The sequence below is a fragment of the Cydia amplana genome, chromosome 10, assembly GCF_948474715.1.
Source record: "Cydia amplana chromosome 10, ilCydAmpl1.1, whole genome shotgun sequence".
In the NCBI taxonomy this organism is placed as follows: domain Eukaryota; kingdom Metazoa; phylum Arthropoda; class Insecta; order Lepidoptera; family Tortricidae; genus Cydia; species Cydia amplana.
This window is the reverse complement of record NC_086078.1, coordinates 5,418,807-5,439,026: the sequence shown is the minus strand read 5'-3', so window position 1 is coordinate 5,439,026 and position 20,220 is coordinate 5,418,807. Positions and strand designations below refer to the sequence as shown.

General features: G+C 41.5%; 1 protein-coding gene across 1 annotated transcript; it reads left to right on the top strand.

The window, feature by feature from the left end:
• The first annotated feature begins 847 nt into the window (after positions 1-847).
• LOC134651485 (KAT8 regulatory NSL complex subunit 1) lies at positions 848-20,164 on the top strand. Its single transcript, XM_063506599.1, has 10 exons — positions 848-2,513; positions 7,400-7,526; positions 9,705-9,928; positions 11,309-11,436; positions 12,418-12,567; positions 14,171-14,255; positions 15,721-15,855; positions 16,583-16,661; positions 17,239-17,409; positions 19,875-20,164. Exons 1-10 carry the CDS (start codon positions 1,633-1,635, stop codon positions 20,139-20,141), a joined length of 2,247 nt encoding a protein of 748 aa, XP_063362669.1. The 5' UTR covers positions 848-1,632; the 3' UTR covers positions 20,142-20,164.
• Positions 20,165-20,220: the final 56 nt, after the last annotated feature.

Here is a 20,220-nt window from a genome sequence, read left to right as displayed (position 1 = left end):
ATTATTTTTTTAAACATGAACAGATTTCATGTGAGGTTTTGGTTTGCAGATAGATACCTATCTGCAAATTAAATTGTAGTAAAAAAATGTCTTGTGCCTCAACTGCTTCATAGCGGTAGCTGCAGCTGCAGCGGTCGAATCACGCTGTCAGGCTGTCACGTGACAAGTCTACTATCAAGCTAGTAACAGACTATCGGACCGGACCGCGACCTTGGAGCGTCGCACCTATAAGTGAGAGCGAGAAACATATATCTGTTTCTCGCTCTCACTTATGGGTGCGATGCTCAAGGTCGCGGTCCTGTCCGATATAGTCTGTTACCACTATTATTAAAGGAACGGACTGTCGTTTAAATTATTGTACTTTTACTAAACTGTCATCTGCGTTTATCGGAACGCGTTGTTGCGTTTTGATATCGACATATTTTTAAAGAGAAATATTATATGCATAGGTTTTCATTGTTTTAACGCCACCAACAAGAAATACTTTGTTTTGTAATAATATTTTTATTTTAAAGTTTAGGTATATAATTTCTATATCGGTATTCACCGAGAAAAGTGAAATGACTAAGTAGTTTAGATGTTTGGAAAAACGAAACGTTGAAAGTCGGAATTCAAGTATACTCCTTTTAAATTAAGGAGATATTATTTTAAACACTGATTTGTAGATATTATGGTTCTCTAACATCGTATGATTTATTAAGAAAATTTAACTGATGCTTAAGTGAATTTATGTTAATTGCTAAGAATTTCGTCATCAATTCATATTTCAAAAGATGTAGGTATGTCAAATACAACAAGCGTGGTTTGTGAAAAAGTAAGAACTAACTGCCTCTTTGTATTACGATGAATCTTTTATGTTAGACATGCTTCGGAAAACCAGTGTAAATTAATTTAAATTAATTATAATTATCATACATTATCATTACTCAATTCGACCCACTTTATAAGGTTTATTAGATTTGATTTGACTTTACCGCGCAAGTACTAGACCCAAGGACGTACTAGCCATCTCTTTTTCACAAGTCTGTCTTTGTACGCTAACCGTGGCGTACGTTTCGTCACTGGAATACGAGGCGGATCGGATTGTTTTCTGTCCTCATTCCGCCATTATTATTTAAAAATTCATCATTGTTTTATTTTCGTGTTCGGTGTTATTTATTCAACGGCAGAAAGTGATGTTATCGTGTGACCATTTCCCGCTAAAGTGTTGAAGTGTTACGTTTCCTGTTCGATTATCATACCGCTCGGATAGAAACAAGCAACTGCGATCAGCTAGCCCACTCTTTATCACGTGGGTCAAAATTCAAATTTTAGAGCTATGTCTGAAGATTTTGTCGCGTATGAGTATCTATGACGCTTGGTATTGATTTTGCATTGGCTACACCTAGAAAAACCGGCTTCTTATCGCATCTAAACGTTGTGTATTTCAGAAGCGCGCCGGTCGGGCTGCTCGTTTCGGCCGGGGAACAGTGGAACTGCCGGGAGACTGACGGGAAAGAATGGTCAGATCGGATTGTGCAGTGTAGTGAAGTGATTGTGTGTTGAAGTGCTAACTGGTAAAGGGAAACTCAGGATTACATAAGGGCGTTATGGGCGAGGATAACGAGAGAGCGTAGCCGGGCGACGCGGGTCATGGCCCCGGGTCCCCGGCCACCCGCCGCCATGGATGTCCCGGAGCCGCCGTACGCGCCGCCCGAGCCTCCCGACCTGCCAGAGCTCTCAGACCTGACCCTCTCGCTCTCGCAGTGCGACCGAGCTCTCGCGTCAAGCTCCGATCTCGCCACGATGGACGACGACGATATGGGGATTCAGGAGGAGCCTAATCTCGCCAAAGACTCCCAAGAAATGGAACAGATCCTCAATGATCTCAATAACACTGACCTGGGACAAGCGGACCTTCTCCAAGCTATCAAAACACTGGAAACAGGTGATGTACTTTCAACAGGAGATGCTGACTCCATATTTCCCCTATCTGGCTTTGATATGGCCGAACCGGTAGATTCAGAGGCTGATGCACACACAACAGAAGAGAAGATAAAAGCAACACAGCTTCAGCTGGAGCGGAGATGTGCATTTTTACTAAGAAGAATGAGGATGTTGCAAGCCAGAACATTAGGCAAAAGAGTGTCAGAGGAGGTGGCTCATACATTTGAAAAAGCTATGAGAGGAGCCCGTAAAGATGGTGTAGGGAGACCAATGGGTCTTAAGGCATTTCTAAAGAAAGTTGAGACAACATCAGCTTTGCAAGCCAGTGCCTCCTCTCGGTCTACTTCAGTACTTGGTCCTAAATACTACAGAGCTGGAACCTCGAAAGGTGATGCATCAAAATCGGCATCAATTGCTATTCCTTCAGGAACACTGGCAGGTCTAGAGGACACGGCAGGGGCGCTGCGATCTCATGTGTCGGCTGTAAAGCATGCGCTGGATTCAGATGCTACTGCATCTTCATCAGGGGCAGAGAGCAATGATGAGGCAGTGGTCTACAACAATCCTCATCAACAGCACATGCCTATGTAAGTTTCTTATACTTTGCTCTGCGAAATTGCTTGTAAATAAATTGTATACCTTCTATTGGAATAAAAATTTGCATGTTTTTTAGGGTTCCGTAGCCAAATGGCAAAAAACGGAACCCTTATAGATTCGTCATGTCTGTCTGTCTGTCTGTCCGTCTGTCTGTCCGTCCGTATGTCACAGCCACTTTTCTCCGAAACTATAAGAACTATACTGTTGAAACTTGGTAAGTAGATGTATTCTGTGAACCGCATTAAGATTTTCACACAAAAATAGAAAAAAAACAATAAATTTTTGGGGTTCCCCATACTTCGAACTGAAACTCAAAAATTTTTTTTTCATCAAACCCATACGTGTGGGGTATCTATGGATAGGTCTTCAAAAATGAGATTGAGGTTTCTAATATCATTTTTTTCTAAACTGAATAGTTTGCGCGAGAGACACTTCCAAAGTGGTAAAATGTGTGTCCCCCCCCCTGTAACTTCTAAAATAAGAGAATGATAAAACTAAAAAAAATATATGATGTACATTACCATGTAAACTTCCACCGAAAATTGGTTTGAACGAGATCTAGTAAGTAGTTTTTTTTTATACGTCTTAAATCGCCTAAATACGGAACCCTTCATGGGCGAGTCCGACTCGCACTTGGCCGCTTTTTTATATCTTTATTCCTATTGATTGACAATATCTAAAGATGGCATAAAAATACATTTATGATTAGTAGAAAAACCTAACACCAATGCATGCACATTTTGTCTCCCAAAATTTTTTTATTCTGACAATTAAATGTATTAATTTAATTAGGTATGTCAAAGTGTACTGCTACCATAACCCTAACTCAAATTCTCATTCTATGGCTTATAAACTCCAGATACTTTCTTCATTTCTATACATAATTTCATCAGACATCCTCTCTTATGCTAGTGTTTTATAACAGAACAGAATTAGCATACAGAAAGAATACACTTCAGTATTGTCTGTTACAGGAATTATTAATTTATTATCCATATAAAAGCTATCCAGTTATCAATTTTTATTTGCCACAATTAAATGTTATTTTGCAAGATTTTCCTCAATGATTAAATCTGAAGCTCTACTATACTAACAGCTGTGCCAGAGGTGTGTCTTGACTGTTTTAATGTCATTATAGCTGTGTCATTCTGGGTAGGACTCGTAGATTGTTAGTAAACAACTAAACATGCAACTATTTAAGTGCTTGTTAGCTACACAATATTGATTGTACAGGTCAGGTGAAGATATTTGGACAGTGTTTAAAACTATCTGCAGCTCCTTGTCCCAGAAATTGCATTATTCAGGTCATTTTCATACTTATCTATAATTAAATGTGTCCACATTCAAAGAATGTAAAATATTGGGGAAAGGGTGCACAGTGTTATATGTAAACTTTGTAATATGATTAGGTATCCAACTAGGATTAGGTATATCTTGAAACTCCTGAAATTTGCAAGTTTATTTGAAAAGGTAAGAAAAAAGCCAACTCTTAACTTTCCCCACACAAATTTCTTCCCGAGTCCTAATACATACATTAGGCAGATCTAGGTATTGCACAACTTTCGTAAGATATTAATCAATACTTTGAGTACCCAAATCTTGACAAAATGCCAGCTTAAGTAGGTTAAGCACATTAACCTATCCCAGTCCCTAAATGTGTCAACAATGCCTTATGCTAAGCCACTGAACTGTGAAATAACAGTAGCTAATTATGGCATCATACATAATTATATTATTATAGATCTTATAGTACAGTTTAATACACTTAATAGGCCCCTTGTCTATTAGGGTGGAGCGTTGTATGGGAAAAAATAAAAATTTGATTATCAATGTGGAACCGGTACAAAAAGTTGCAGTTTGTCATGTAGATTATAGTGATTATATCAAGTTTCAAAATAAACACTACTTTTAGCCCTCTACCCAGCCGCTAAAGAAATTAATAAAGGTAAAGTTTCATCAATTATTTAAATATACTATTTCACTAATATGTGTACATTTTATTGAAATTATATAATACTTAATAAGCATTTAATAAGTTATTACCAAAATTTTTGTGCCTTTTTCAATATTTATGAAATAATAAAATTTCAAACTTTCATATTAAACAGCAATTTCATGCAAAACAAGGAAAATGCTACAGTGTATAAAAATTATATGAGTTATTTTTTTTAGACGTTCTTGTGCCAAAGTAACGGTGTTATTGATTACGAAAAGTATCATTTTACTGCAAAAAATGGGTTACTTATATGTTTAAATGAGCGTCAAATATTGCCCTTCGGCGTCGCTTACGCCCTTTTTGGGTCATGTTCACACGTATGTTAGGCATATATTTACTTTTACTAGTAGTATTTTTATTATCTTATCACGTTCAAAATAGTTTTCACGGTTCTGTAATAAGTTGTAAACTGCAATTTGTGCACAATATCCGGGTTAAAGGGCCTTTTCCATAAAACCTCTATTTACGTGGTTTTACCATGTCATAAAAATATACGTTATAAACAAAAATAAGTATAGGAATCGAGTATATCTGTAACAAAAAGATGTTATTTAATGAATAAAACTTGTTATAAAAAAAATAAGCATAAATTAAATTTATTAAAAATATACAAATATTGCTATATATAATCGAATAGTAGAGGGCTAAAAGTATATACCAATATTTTTTTTATTATATTTCCCTTAAACAATAAAAAATTAGACATCCTTTTAGAGGGGTTCCATTGCTATATTCAAGAATTTTGGATTTCGCTCCACCCTATTGTCTATTGCATAATAACAAGTAATAAAATTGAAATGTTTTGTTTGTAAATTCCTTGAACACTTGAACAATTTGTATGTACTTCTTAAAAATTCTCATGTCATGCCGATTTGTTACATGTAGAATCTAGTCAACAGTCAAAGGCACATACATTTAAAAAGGAGTTGAAAGGTGGACTTTTGCTGATTAAATTGGAGAACTCCTGCAGAAAGACCAGGTCAAGAGCACCCACCAGCGAGTGTGTATGAGGAATGTTATGAAAGTGAAGGAAGCGAAAAGAGGTATGCCAGGATTGTGGCAAGTGGAAAATCCGTGGTTGCAACCCTAAAATAGGTGTGATGTTTATTTTAAAATTGTTGAACTTTCATCCATTGGTAACATATTGCATCATTATTCAGTTTTCATGTTCTTCCTTTTTTGTGTTGATCTTCAATGTGCTATACCTATTTAAAACAATCTGCTATGTTCTTTGTTAAATTTAAACACATGGTTGACAGTGTTCAGTGTTCAACTGTGCTGTAACCAGTTGAGACTTGCTAGAAATATGACCTTGAATTATGTGGTTCTGTTAGGCTAGTACCATTCAATACCATATTAACCCTAGGCTTAAATTATATTTACATTAAATTAATATTAGGTATCTGCCTAGTTACATGTTGAGTAAATATCTTGGTGTTTTAAATTTGTCTGTTTCCAAGCACACAAATCTCTTTTATGGTAAAAATGGGTTACCTATTTAAATATAGTAAGGGTAATCTACCTGTAATAATGTTATAAGTGCTTTTTAAATGGAAATGTCACAAATAATTGAATAATATATGTCACATTACTTCCTAATTTTGAACATTTATTTATACTTAAAAGCAAAATTAAATACCATAGTATGTATCAAATAAAAATTACGATATGTTACCGTGTATTGATATAATCTCCACGGCAATTTCGTGAGGTCATTGCTCCTCACACATTATTATCTGTTTACATTATCTGTGCAATAGTCGCGCCTGAATCATTTTCCTGCATGTTAACTAACTTGCCTATACCTACTAGGATCTTTGACCTTTCTACATAATGAACTTGAAAATTTTTAGCACTTTGTACTGGTAATCATTGTCAACTTTCTACTTTGTACTATGCTTTATGCTTCATTGTGTTTGTTTTACAATTTGAAAAATATTTTCTTAGACATGCATGGAAATATTGTCTTTAAGTTCAGTACATAACTGGCAGCTTCCTAGTAATGTACTATTTATGTAAAATGTAGCTAAGTGACTACATTACATCTCATAATCATATACAAAAACTAGGCCACTTCTTTCTTTACCACACTTATCAAGATCGAGTTAGATAAAGCACGTATTTTTGAGTCACGAACGCCCACTTCTGGAAGCAAAACTTTTACACCTCATGAAAAAAACGGTATTAGTGTTTATTTTGCCTTTATCGTCTAGTGATTAAGTATGATCATCAGACAGGTCTGGTGAGTGATGATGGTGATCAAATTATTCACATTTCTAGCATAGCACTCTCAACTTTTTAAGAAGGTTTTGTTTACTATTTAAGCAGCAAACTTTAGAAAGAAGAGCCAATTTCAAAAGAAAACACCTGTTTTTGGAACTATAAAGGCGCACACATGCTGCTTTAAGCGGTTAAAGAAAGTCAAGTGTGGATCTATATTTTAGCTAAAAGCTGCAATTATTGCTTCAATAGAGCAGCGGTTTGCCGAGTTCTAATTTAGATAGACAGTTTATCATATTTTGGTCAGTTACACGATTTATTTTGCCTTCCATGTTTTCAATAACAGCCAAGTCAGGAGACCTCTCAAAACTCGGCAAAAGTTGTTAAAAAGCAATTTTGCTTTTTTAAAAAGCAAAAAAAAAACCTATTTTGATTTTTGAGCATTATTGCGTCACTACATAGTATAAAACAAAATCGCTTCCTGCTGTCTGTCCCTATGTATGCTTAGATCTTTAGAACTGCGCAACGGATTTTGATGCGGTTTTTTGAAATAGAGTGATTCAAGAGGAAGGTTTGTGTATAATTTGTTAACCCGTGCGAATCCAGGGCGGGTCGCTAGTTAATAATTTGTAACATTGCAACTGTCCATACGTGTTCCAGTGAGAAACGCGCGCTGTGGTCGTACCAACGCGCCCGCGCCTCCATCGCCACGCGCTGGTGCTGGCTCCAAGCTCAGGTCCAGGAGTTGGAGTACAAGATACGGCAACACACGGATCTACATAAACAGGTAACATTATACAGACAATTCTCTTTATTGCACACATCAGTACATGTATAGAAACATAAGACTATTGAATAGAGGTAACAATAGGGGAGCAATATCTTCCAGACAATCTTTGGGTAGATTATATTTTTAACTCCAAGAGTCACAACGCGGCGCTCGGGCGAATGCACGCTAAAGGTTCCGTCACACAGGCGCGTTTTCCAGGCGGGGCGTGAGCGTTTTAAGCCGGCTTCCCACGGCCCGTGTTTATTACAGGCCAGGCCGGATCGCGCCACGCTTGTGGATGCCTGTGCGGTTGATGAAGCCGGCTTCCCACGGCCCGTTTTTTCACAGATCTGACCGCGCCTCCACAGGCCGAAGATCGTGGGAACGGTCGCATCCGACGAGGCCTGTGCGCTGTCCCAGGTGAAATGAACCGACGCAGACGCGCCCCTACAGGCACCGTCGCGCCGCGCCGCGACGCGCCTTTGAAGTTACCGACTCCCGACGGATCGGACGGGTGACGACAGGCCTCGTCGGATACGGCGCGGCGCGACGGTGCCTGTAGGGGCGCGTCTGCGTCGGTTCATTTCACCTGGGACAGCGCACAGGCCTCGTCGGATGCGACCGTTCCGTTCCCACGATCTGTCGGCCTGTAGAGGCGCGGTCAGATCTGTGAAAAAACGGGCCGTGGGAAGCCGGCTTTAATCAACCGCACAGGCATCCACAGGCGTGGCGCGATCCCGGCCGGCTTAAAAGCGACGCGCCCTGCTCACGCCCCGCCCGGAGAACGCGCCTGTGTGACAAAGCCTTAAAGGAGTTGTCTTTTTGGTGACATGGCTTAATAATACAACCGTGTGAATAGGATAGATAAGTTAGATCACAGGCCCCGCGCGAATTGAAGTACAAGTTTCCTTATTATTCGAAAATCTTATTTTAATCGTTGATATGTTATCCTATTGCTATGAACATAGTCGCAAGGATCGCGTTCCTCCGACGTTCACGCATTCGTTCGGATTGCAGGATTCTATACAGTAGAATTTTAAAATGTTCACCCTCTGACAAAATTACATGGAAGTATTGGAACTATTTGTTTCATTTCATGTTATTACTAAAATTTTTCACTTGCATTTTTCACCTAACTTTATCATGAATCATGATATATGATATCCATATTTTTTATAAGTGGATCAATGTATGTAGGTATACAGATTCTCTGTATTGTATTTCTTTGTTTTATAATAGAGTGCCATATGCAGTGACTTGTTCAAACCACATTCTTGTGGTATGATTAGGTACTTGTAATCGAACCGCGTATTATTACAGCGTAAAGATATTTCAGATTCAGACCTTGGTGAATAATTAGGTTGGGTTTTCATGGTTTCTTGAATTACCGCGTTTTTACCACGTCTTTTTTTTTTTTTAATACCACATAGGTGGCAAACAAGTATACGGGCCGCCTGATGGTAAGCAGTCACCGTAGCCTATGGACGCCTGCAACTCCAGAGGTGTTACATGCGCGTTGCCGACCTTTTTTTAAAAACCTGTACACTCCTTTTTTGAAGAACCCCATACCGTAGACCCTCGGGAAAACCTCTGAAGGGAGCTCATTCCATAGCCGGAGCGTCCGCGGGAGGAAATTCCTCTTAAACCGCACAGTACGCGATCATACCCCTTTTTACCCCTTTTACACTAAAATATTTGTATCTACCTACCTATTAACAGGGTAATGAATGTATTATGTACTATTTGTAATGATTTCGAATATGCCTATTTTGGTTTCATACTCTTCATAGTACACAGATGTTTATAATTATTTTGATTGATTTGGTAAATTAGTGACTTGCTAGTTCATTAAAACAGTTCAAACAGTTTGATATAACTAATAAATAACTGAATGATTATAATCATGATTCTGTTATCCTTAATGTATTAAATACCCTATTTATGCAACTTGATTACAGTACGTATGTTTGGTCATGTGTTACGACTTTTCCTGTTATAATCAGGAAACAAATATTTCTGTCTTTATTTGTTTAAACTTAATTAAATCTACGACTTTCTATCAACTGAAAATACTTGCCGCAATCCAGTGTGTTTTACAAACGTTATTTACATAAAACTACGCTTAGTTTTAGGGTTCTTGGGAATTGAGAGTGAGCGATCAAGGAAATCTACACTAATCATTCTCAAACTGTCCAGGTCCGCGAAGCCAAAGGTCCCGTCCAATTCGAAGGAGAACCGGCGCAGCCGTCGGCCTACGAGGGCCTCTTGCCCGGATCCACCCTCGCGGACGACGACTCGGCTACCGAGACCTGCGCGCGCCACCGGCCGCTCCGCCGAGACACCTTCAAGAAGAGGAAGCTGCTGCAGATGCACAACCTGCATATAGCCACTAACAAGGCTGCCAAGCCTGCTGATGTGCAGTAAGTAGTGTTTGTCCGCCTACGAGGGCCTCTTGCCCGGATCCACCCTCGCGGACGACTCGGCTACCGAGACCTGCGCGCGCCACCGGCCGCTCCGCCGAGACACCTTCAAGAAGAGGAAGCTGCTGCAGATGCACAACCTGCATATAGCCACCAACAAGGCTGCCAAGCCTGCTGATGTGCAGTAAGTAGTGTTTGTCCGCCTACGAGGGCCTCTTGCCTGGCGCCACCCTCGCGGACGACTCGGCTACCGAGACCTGCGCGCGCCACCGGCCGCTCCGCCGAGACACCTTCAAGAAGCGGAAGCTGCTGCAGATGCACAACCTGCATATAGCCACCAACAAGGCTGCCAAGCCTGCTGATGTGCAGTAAGTAGTGTTTGTCCGCCTACGAGGGCCTCTTGCCTGGCGCCACCCTCGCGGACGACTCGGCTACCGAGACCTGCGCGCGCCACCGGCCGCTCCGCCGAGACACCTTCAAGAAGCGGAAGCTGCTGCAGATGCACAACCTGCATATAGCCACCAACAAGGCTGCCAAGCCTGCTGATGTGCAGTAAGTAGTGTTTGTCCGCCTACGAGGGCCTCTTGCCTGGCGCCACCCTCGCGGACGACTCGGCTACCGAGACCTGCGCGCGCCACCGGCCGCTCCGCCGAGACACCTTCAAGAAGAGGAGGCTGCTGCAGATGCACAACCTGCATATAGCCACCAACAAGGCCGCCAAGCCTGCTGATGTGCAGTAAGTAGTGTTTAGAATATAATGAGCCTTAAGGCCTTGCTACACGGTCGCCGACAAGCCTTCTAACCGTCTGTCCTTGGTCTGACCTTGGTCAGTTTTGGTCAAATTTTGTTGGAAACAACTGTCTACACGGTCCGTCCAGACCAAGGCCACGCGGTCTGAGGGGCTTGTCGGCGACCGTGTAGCAAGGGCTTTATCTTATACAAGGGCCTTCAGTTTGGCGTTCTGTTTTGCGTACGCTATCGACCACTATGATGAGAGATATTGAAATAGAAAAAGTTACTACAGATTCAGTAATCATAGAGCTACCAACCCTGCTTTTGTGTAGTAAATAGTTCCCATTTGGGGCAATTAGGTGGTTTTCTTAAGGTTCCGTCAAACAGGCGCGTTTTCCGGGCGGGGCGTGAGCGGAGCGTGAGCGTTTTATATGTAAAAGCGGCGCGCCCCGCCCGCCTGTGTGACGGAACTCACGGAACCTTTAGTTAGTTCGCAAAATTTCCAACAATTGCTTAATTAATGGTATCTTCGAAATCTGTTTGACTTTTAGTAGACTTGTTTGTTGGGATGGAGTTAATGTTTTATTGAATTTCTAGAGGTTTTTTGAAATCCTGTTGTTTATTTAACAATGTTGTTTTGTTATACAGTTGCAGCTGCGAGCATGGATTGGAGAGCTGCTGTGTGTGCACCGGGCGCGCTTCACCTACACAACCACCGTCCGAAGGACTCGCGAGGCTGGACCCCGGCTACCATCCTGTGCTTAGCGACTTCAAGGGTACATATTGTGATGTAAATTATAGGCTAGCAGTTTGTCGAAAATAGGCAGAAAAACTCTTTGCATTTTCAATAGTTTTGTAGTGAGAAATATGTAATTTAAAACCAAATAGTGGTGCAACGTAAGCCAGGTGGGAACAAAGTGAGCTGAAACGCACATCTAAAGTAAAGTAGAGTGCATGTGGGTTGCGAGTGTGGTGTTGTCTGTACTTTTTGCTTGGGGTGAAGACTCATCTCTTCTCATCATTTGCCGGTCCCATATTGGAATACCCTCCTTCAATTGAGGGGAGATTTAAATCTTTTCGAGGCATCTGCCTCACACCTGTGTAGGGTTGGAGCTGGTGTAGCTTTATTTTGACGTTCATAAGCGCATTGTAATATGCTTACTTGAGTTAACTATCTTTTATCTTTATCTTATTCTTATTTCAGCAAAAGTAACGCGTTTTAATTAAAAACCGGCCAAGTGTGAGTCGGACACGCGCACGGAGGGTTCCGCACCATCAACAAAAAATAGAGCAAAACAAGCAAAAAAACGGTCACCCATCCAAGTACTGACCCCGCCCGACGTTGCTTAACTTCGGTCAAAAATCACGTTTGTTGTATGGGAGCCCCACTTAAATCTTTATTTTATTCTGTTTTTAGTATTTGTTGTTATAGCGGCAACAGAAATACATCATCTGTGAAAATTTCAACTGTCTAGCTATCACGGTTCGTGAGATACAGCCTGGTGACAGACGGACGGACGGACGGACGGACGGACGGACGGATGGACGGACGGACGGAAGGACGGAAGGACGGACGGACGGACAGCGGAGTCTTAGTAATAGGGTCCCGTTTTTACCCTTTGGGTACGGAACCCTAAAAATTGTTTCTTTCGTATGAACTTCATAGGGGCTTATGAATTGAACGTTTTATAGGTTGTTTCTACTCGTCGTCCCTCGTGTTGATGAGCAGGTTTGATAACGGAACGGTTGTGTTGCAGACATTTCCCTCGGGCTGCACTTGGGCGCGCTGACGTCCGCGCGCTGGTTCCGCGCGCGCGCGGCGGGCGCGTGGCGCGGCGCGCACCACCAGGCGCCGCGGCCCGAGCCCCGGCCGGAGCGCACGCCGCCCAAGCCGCGCCGACCCATCAGTACGTTCACACACTAACTTATACACCGAGATAGGGTTGCCAGATGGTCGGGATTTGGCGGGATTCTCCCGATTTTTAGCACGTGTTCCCGATTCCCGACAAAGATAAAATTGTCCCGAAAAACAGCTTCACCGACCGAGCGAGGACGACCGGTCTGGCCTAGTGGATAGTGACCCTGCCTGTGAAGCCGCGGTCCTGGGTTCGAATCCCAGTAAGGGCATTTATTTGTGCGATGAGCACAGATATTTGTTCCTGAGTCATGGTTGTTTTCTATGTATTTAAGTATTTGTATATTATATATATCGTTGTCTGAGTACCCACAACACAAGCTTTCTTGAGCTTACCGTGGGGCTTAGTCAATTTGTGTAATAATGTCCTATAATATTTATATATTTATTTATTTATTTATTCACGTTATAAAACAATAATTTCAAGTTCCTTAACTGTCGTCGAGCGAGCAAGCGACCCGCGTCGAGCCCGTCAGCGCGGCATGGTGAGATTGGGCAGAGCAGCTGACGTAGTGCCAATAATGTAAAATATCGTTGTTTTTAATACAATTACTTTAATTTGAATGTTTCTTTTTTCCCGACTTAAGTCCCAAAATCCCGAAAGAATTATATTTTTTCCCGATAATAGCGCCTTTCGATCTGGTAACCCTACACCGAGAGCACATGATTGGCGCGACAGTACCTCGCGGCGAGATAGACTACCCGTCTTTTACCAATGATTTATATCTCAAGATAGGTTATTTAATAGGCGTTCCAAAATTGAAGCGCTTACCTTGTGACAAATTGGACAAGTTGCCTTTAGTCGCGGCTGGACAAGCAAGAAATGTGCACGTGCTAACGAGCTCCCGCACACCGAAAGAGAAAGAGGCGACCTTATGTTTAACAACGAGTGTGACAAGGATGGAATGAGAAAATTCATCAAAAATAACAGGTTTCTTCGTAGGCACAGAAATAAATATGGAAGTATTTTTTGTGCTCCTCAAGTATGAGTATAACCTATCTATGGTTATATAATATCATTGTCTTTTACTAACTGTATTAATAAAAGAGAGTCGGGTAGTCTATCTCGCCGCAAAATACTGTCGCGCCAATAATGTGCTAGCCTAGCAGTATGTTATGTTAGGATATTTTTTTCATATTATGAATTTATTTAGATTATCTTGCTATTATTTAAATGTATTTCTGACGATTACAATATAGATTCTTATAAATTGACATTAATGTAATTTGTACTGTAATCATATGTTGTGAAATAAATAAATCTAATCTATGCCATAGTTATAATATCATTGCCAAACATCAACCTGACCTATCGTCAAAATGTAAACGACTTCCTTGTTTCTAAAATAACTAAACGTTCGAAACGCCGATGGGCCGAACAAATTACCCGGTCTAAAATAATTACAGAATAAAAAATCTAAATATAGTTGGTCAAACCGATTTGTCAGTCAGTAAATAAGAGCAAATAAAACTATACTCATCCTTTTCTTTTAAGTGGTAGTACTAGTGTAAGACAAAGGTAGTATGATTCTCTCTGTCTATGTTTGAAATGAGACAGTCCTTTGACAAACTATAAATGTTATATTCTATTTCAGGATTGAAAAGAGGCCGACCACCTTTATCGAGAAGAATGAAAGAAAGGAAACAGTCTGATGAAAATGTAACTTCTACTTATGAAAGGTATTATATTTGAGTTGTCTTAAAGTTTTTTGTAATGTTTCACACTTTTTTGAACCATAAATAACGAATGGATTCCTAAAACCATTTTTTTTTTTCGAAAAATAGCACCCAATCTTTGTTTATATACTTGGTCAAGCAGATCTTGTCAGTAGAAAAAGGCGGTAAATTTGAAAAATGTATGCGCGAAGGAATATCGTCCCATAGGAAATTTGAATTTCGCGCCTTTTTTTGCTGGCAAGATTTGCTTGACTAGCTATATTAATGTAGTTCACATTCAGTGCCGAAAACCCGTATATCGGGTATTTTATGATTTCGTTCCCAGGCCGGACGATCCGATAGTCGAGATTGTGGTACTACAGCTTTATATGACGAAATTTTTCTGACCTGGCGCGGATGTCTTGTTTGGCTGGGTGGCAGTGAATGTGTTAATATTGACTTGTGTTTTATTTCTTTGCTCGCAAATTTAATTACAAATATGGTGTATAATTCAAAAAAAGCGCTGGCCTAGCGGTAAGAGCGTGCGACTTGCAATCTGAAGGTCGCAGGTCCAAACCCTGGCTCGTACCAATGAGTTTTTCGGAACTTATGTACGAAATATCATTTGATATTTACCAGTCGCTTTTCGGTGAAGGAAAACATCGTGAGGAAACCGGACTAATCCCAATAAGGGCCTAGTTTACCCTCTGGTTGGAAGGTCAGATGGCAGTCGCTTTCGTAAAAACTACGCCACGCCAATTCCTGGGATTAGTTGCCAAGCGGACCCCAGGCTCCCATGAGCCGTGGCAAAATGCTGGGATAACGCGAGGAAGATGATGAATTTGCTGTGGTTGTTTGTTGAAACGCTTAATGTCATAATATAATTTATTTATTGAATTATCATGTATGTTTTGCATGCTTTTTTGTTTTGTCCACTAGGCTAATCATAACTGTATATACAGTGTGGAAAGATAAGTCGGGCCCTGGAGGGAAACTACCTTAAATCCTTAAGCTGGCTCATTTTACTAATGGAGACATTCCTTTATTTTTAAAAAGAAACAAAACTGTATTCAAAGTATTTTTCTTTTTTTCTTCAATTTGGCTTGTCTAAAAAAATCTTGAGTACTAAATATTACATTTTATGGATTTTTTGTACGACAGACGAGTTTAAGACCTAATGTTTCTTGGAGAAATGTTATCATTAACATTAACTGTATCGACTAGTAGAATAAAATTGCGAGTTTTTATTTCTTGGAATTTTAAGTCGGTTCGAGTCCCGGGCGAGGCAAGTGAGTTTTAGAAAATCTTTGAATGCAGTTTTGTTTCTTTTTAAAAATAAAGTAATGTCTCCTTTAAGTAAAATGAGCCAGCTTAAGGATTTAAGGTAGTTTCCCTCCAGGGCCCGACTTATCTTTCCACACTGTATATTGAATATTCAAACACGATGTAAATTGTTCTTGAATAAATGAAACGAGGTGTCGTGTCGCAGGTCGCGCGGCCGCGGCAGCACGGAGGCGCGCGCTCGCGCGGCGTCGTTCGACATCGACAACATCGTGATCCCGCAGTCCGTGGCCGCCGCCACGCGCCCGCAGATACTCACATACAAGGAGATCGTCACGCCCAAGTAACATACTATACCTACTATGGTTGTTGCGACCACACCATTTACAAAATATATTAACAAACAGAAAAGTAAACTAAAGTACACAATTTAATTGTTCGAAATCACTACATAGTATAAAACAAAGTCGCTTCCCGCTGTCTGTCTGTCCCTATGTATGCTTATATCTTTAAAACTACGCAACGGATTTTGGTGCGGTTTTTTATAGATAGAGTGATTCAAGAGGAAGGTTTATGTATAATTTGTTAACCCGTGCGAAGCCGGGGCGGGTCGCTAGTGTAATATAAATATGAAAAATGAAATAATCTGCAGTCCACTGAGTGCATTGCAGCAAAAACAAAAGGATTCGACTTAGCTGTATATGCTTTATTCTTTTGAGTAAGAAAAGCATTGATATTTTGCTGGAACCCACTTGTATAAATTTCGGAGTCGGTGATGTGAATTTAATGAACAGATGAGGTATGCGAACTTGCGAAGCCAACGGCTTGCGGTCGTGTTAGAGTTACTAAATTTAAAACGCGAGCTAATATTAAATGGGCGCTGAAATTACTAGGAAATCTGCGCGTCGCTAATAATATTTTATTCCCTTTTTAAAATGGCCAAAGTTGGGTTCCAAAAATGGTCGTTTTTGTTAGGTGGGTCGCAGCCTAGTCAACTTTTGGTTTGCAACAACAGGGAATTTCACAATTTTATTATGTATTTTTGTTAATTATATTCATTATTTTTACAGGTGGCGAGTTATGGAGATGTCGGACGCGCGTCTGAACAACGGCGTGTCTAAGATAAGGCGGCTGTCGTTGGAAAGCGAGGTACAACGAGTATATTTCGTACGTGATAAGATTATTTTATGAGATATTTCATACATCGGGTTAATATCAGTATAAGTCGATTCACAAGAGGCTCCAATAGAATAAAGGAGGGAATGAAAATGTCTACGGTATCACGGAAACGATACGATGTGGCTTGTGATTTCAGTCATTCTCAGGACAAAAAGTACGGAGGTCGTCTGAAGTAGCACAACAAATACGAATGTTTTCGAGAAAATACAATTGAAAACAATTATGCACTACATCTGTGCGACATTAACCAATAAAATGGGGGCCGCACCTGTATACCGATACAGGTGTTTACTCGTACAATGAACGTTTCGTTTATAGGTTTATACTATTCGCGCCCGATTTCGTGAATCGACCGGTATTTGTATTATTTAAGATAGGGGTCACCGATTAGTCTCTACAGGGGTCCGGTCCGGTTCTTAAAATAAAATGACCATTGCGGTCAGGTGCCACTCGGTGACCCCTGATCTAAGATTTTAGTTTGATTCTGGGGGGAGGTGTTTATCGTCGTTTGGCCGGGATTAATCGGTACGTACATGTCACACTACAGGAAGAGGACATATCTGATGCGGCGGTGCGCGCGCGGCACCTGCGCAGCGAGGCGCGCGAGCGCGGCCGCTACCTGGGCGCGCGCCGCGGCCGTCGCGCCGCCGCCGCGCCCGACGCGCCGCCACCCACCCCGCCGCCGCCGCCGCCCGTGCCCGTGCAAGAGCCCCACGAGGTAACTATTACATCCTGAGACCTATTAGCACTGTAAAACAAACTTTTCTCAAAAATGAACGGCAAAGTCGACGTTGCCGGTTAAAAAATAGGTCGCGAAGTGCGTAGTTTATGGTCATTCAAAAAATTAAAAAGTTAAAAACATTGCAGTCTCGATTTCGGGACTGCAATGTCGCATACAAATTCCATTATTTAACGAGTTCCAAACTTTTTAAAACTTTAAATGGCCATATCAAATGAAGGCATAGGTCCATTAAACAGCCAACAGATGATTAGCACTTATTATTATAATGTTGGTACGGCGACTATTTAGGTGTCTCAAATACGTTGGCGTATTTTCAGCAGAAAAATACACTTCTTTTTTTTTAAAGGCGGCAAGCAAATCTTTTTAATGGTTTTACTTTTTTCTGTGAAAATTAGAACGTGGCTTCTGTACAATATTTCTATTTCTTGCACCATTTTTAAGAAAAGCACTATATATGACTCGGCTGGAAGGCTACTTGCTGGCTTCGGATTCAATTAAACGGACTCCCAAGGTCGTCCGTTTAAAACGAATCCTCAGCCAGCAAGTAGCTACTTCCGAACCTCGACAATAATGTACTATTAATGCACTGGCTAACTCCAACAAAGTCACACTTAGATGGGTACCAGGGCACTCCGACATTAACGGAAACGAAGAAGCAGACGAACTTGCAAGAAAGGGCGCAGACACACCCCTGGTCGGCCCAGAACCGTTCTGTGGAATCACAAAACGGGATGCATATTCTCTGCTCAGCGACTTAGAAAAAACGAGAGCAATCGATTAAAGGACAAGAACACTCGAAAGCTCTAATCAAAGGGTTCAACGGCAAAATCGCTAAGGAGCTTCTGGGGCTCAAAAGGCACAAAACGTGCGCGGCGACCAGAATACTGACTGGACACTGTAAGTTGAACAAGCACATGTTTCAAATTGGCAAGAAACAAGATGCGACATGCAGGTTCTGCCAGGAGTCAGAGGAGACTGCAATGCACATTCTCTGTTCCTGTGGACCAATGTCAAAAAGAAGTACCTACTTAGGGCGGCATGTATTGCAACCCTATGAGATACAGAACGTTACGGCCCAAAGCATCTGTAATTTTCTGGATGAACTTTAAAGGGCCGTCACAATAGATCAATACCTGGTCGACGTGTCACTCAAAGGCTCAGTACCACCCCAATAATAATAAATATTAGCACTGTCGACGGCCCCTGTGACTTCCTATAGTTTATATAGGCGTTTACGAACTCAGTCGCCGCCCCGGCGCCGGTCGCCCGCCCGACTCGACCGTAGAAGCGACGCACGAGCGAATGCTGAGGGCCTACCGCGAACCACGTTCGACGTGTTGCCTCCCTGTCACACTTACGTACGAATTTACAAGTGCGGCAGAGAGGCAACACGTCCAACGTGGTTCGCGGTAGGCCCTCTGGTCGCCGGCGACCGCTAGCGACACGGGTTCAAATGGAAGCGTTCACCCTGCAAGCGGCTGTCGAAATGACAAATTTGTATCCGTCTCGCTCTCGAACATATATACATGTAGTTGTGAAGAACGCGACACGTTTTAGTGACGCTCGGGCTCGACTCGGTCTCCTGGCCCTAGTTGCCTATAGTATGATCGCCAAAAGCCCGAGTCGCCGACGACTAATCGACAATGCGTAACGATTCTTAGAACTCTTTCCCCCTAATCCCATTAAATGCGAATACGATTTCTGCAGTATCCCATTTCATTAGTAATTCTTTACACTTAAACGAACTATGAACTTAATTTTACCAAATGCTCACATCTCATTGTTTTAGTTACTTCATTTGTGACCTGGTTAATAACAAAATCCATTTTAATTACTTGATAAGTAATAATAATAAAAACACAATTGATAAAACGGTTGCAAACTTGATTAGATGTACATACTAGAACAAATTAAATTATTTTCAGAAAATATTTCAGTATATTTTATTTCAGTTTGATTCGATGTATTTATAAGCATCAGCCACGCGAGCTAAATGCGAGAAACGAGCGCCGTATATACGCACGAGACCAGTCTTTCTGGTTTCCCACGCCCACAACATTCATCCCTATGTAGTCAAGCCATTAAGTTCCAACCGAATATTTTTTGCTAATCTAACCATTTCTCTAAGATAAGATAAGATAAAAGATAGTTTATTCAAGTAGGCATAATTACAATGCGTTTATGAACGTCAAATAAAGCTAGGTAGACCGGCTCCAACCCTACACCTCTGCCCCGAGAAGATTTAAATCCCCCCTCAATTGGAGGAGGGTATCCCAATATGGGACCGGCAACAAACTCGGCGGGACACATCTTTTCAAAAATAATTACATCTTATAATTAACATGCATTACGAGAAAATAATGGAAAAAATACAATTTAAATTACTATAGAATTCATGCAATTATACACATGTGTAATAACCACTAATAATCTACTTGCAGACAGTGCGACCGTACTCCCCGCGCCGCTTCCCCCTCCCCGAGCACACGTACTCGGACATGCTGGCGTCCATGCCGCACGGCTACCGGCCCGCGTCCCCTACCTCCCCTGCCTCCCCCTCCGCCGCGGGGGAGGCGGGGGAGGAGTCGCCCGCCGACAGCCCGCTCTCCCCGCTGTCGCCGGCGCCCTACGAGGGCGACGACCCCGACGACGTGGAATGGGACCCCAGCCAAGAAAAGGTAGAAAAAAGAAAGACCACCTTCAGGTGAAAACGACAGTGAACGAGTTAGGTATAGTTTGTAGCTTTCTAATAGACCCCGAAGGCTAATACTATTGTCTCATCATCTT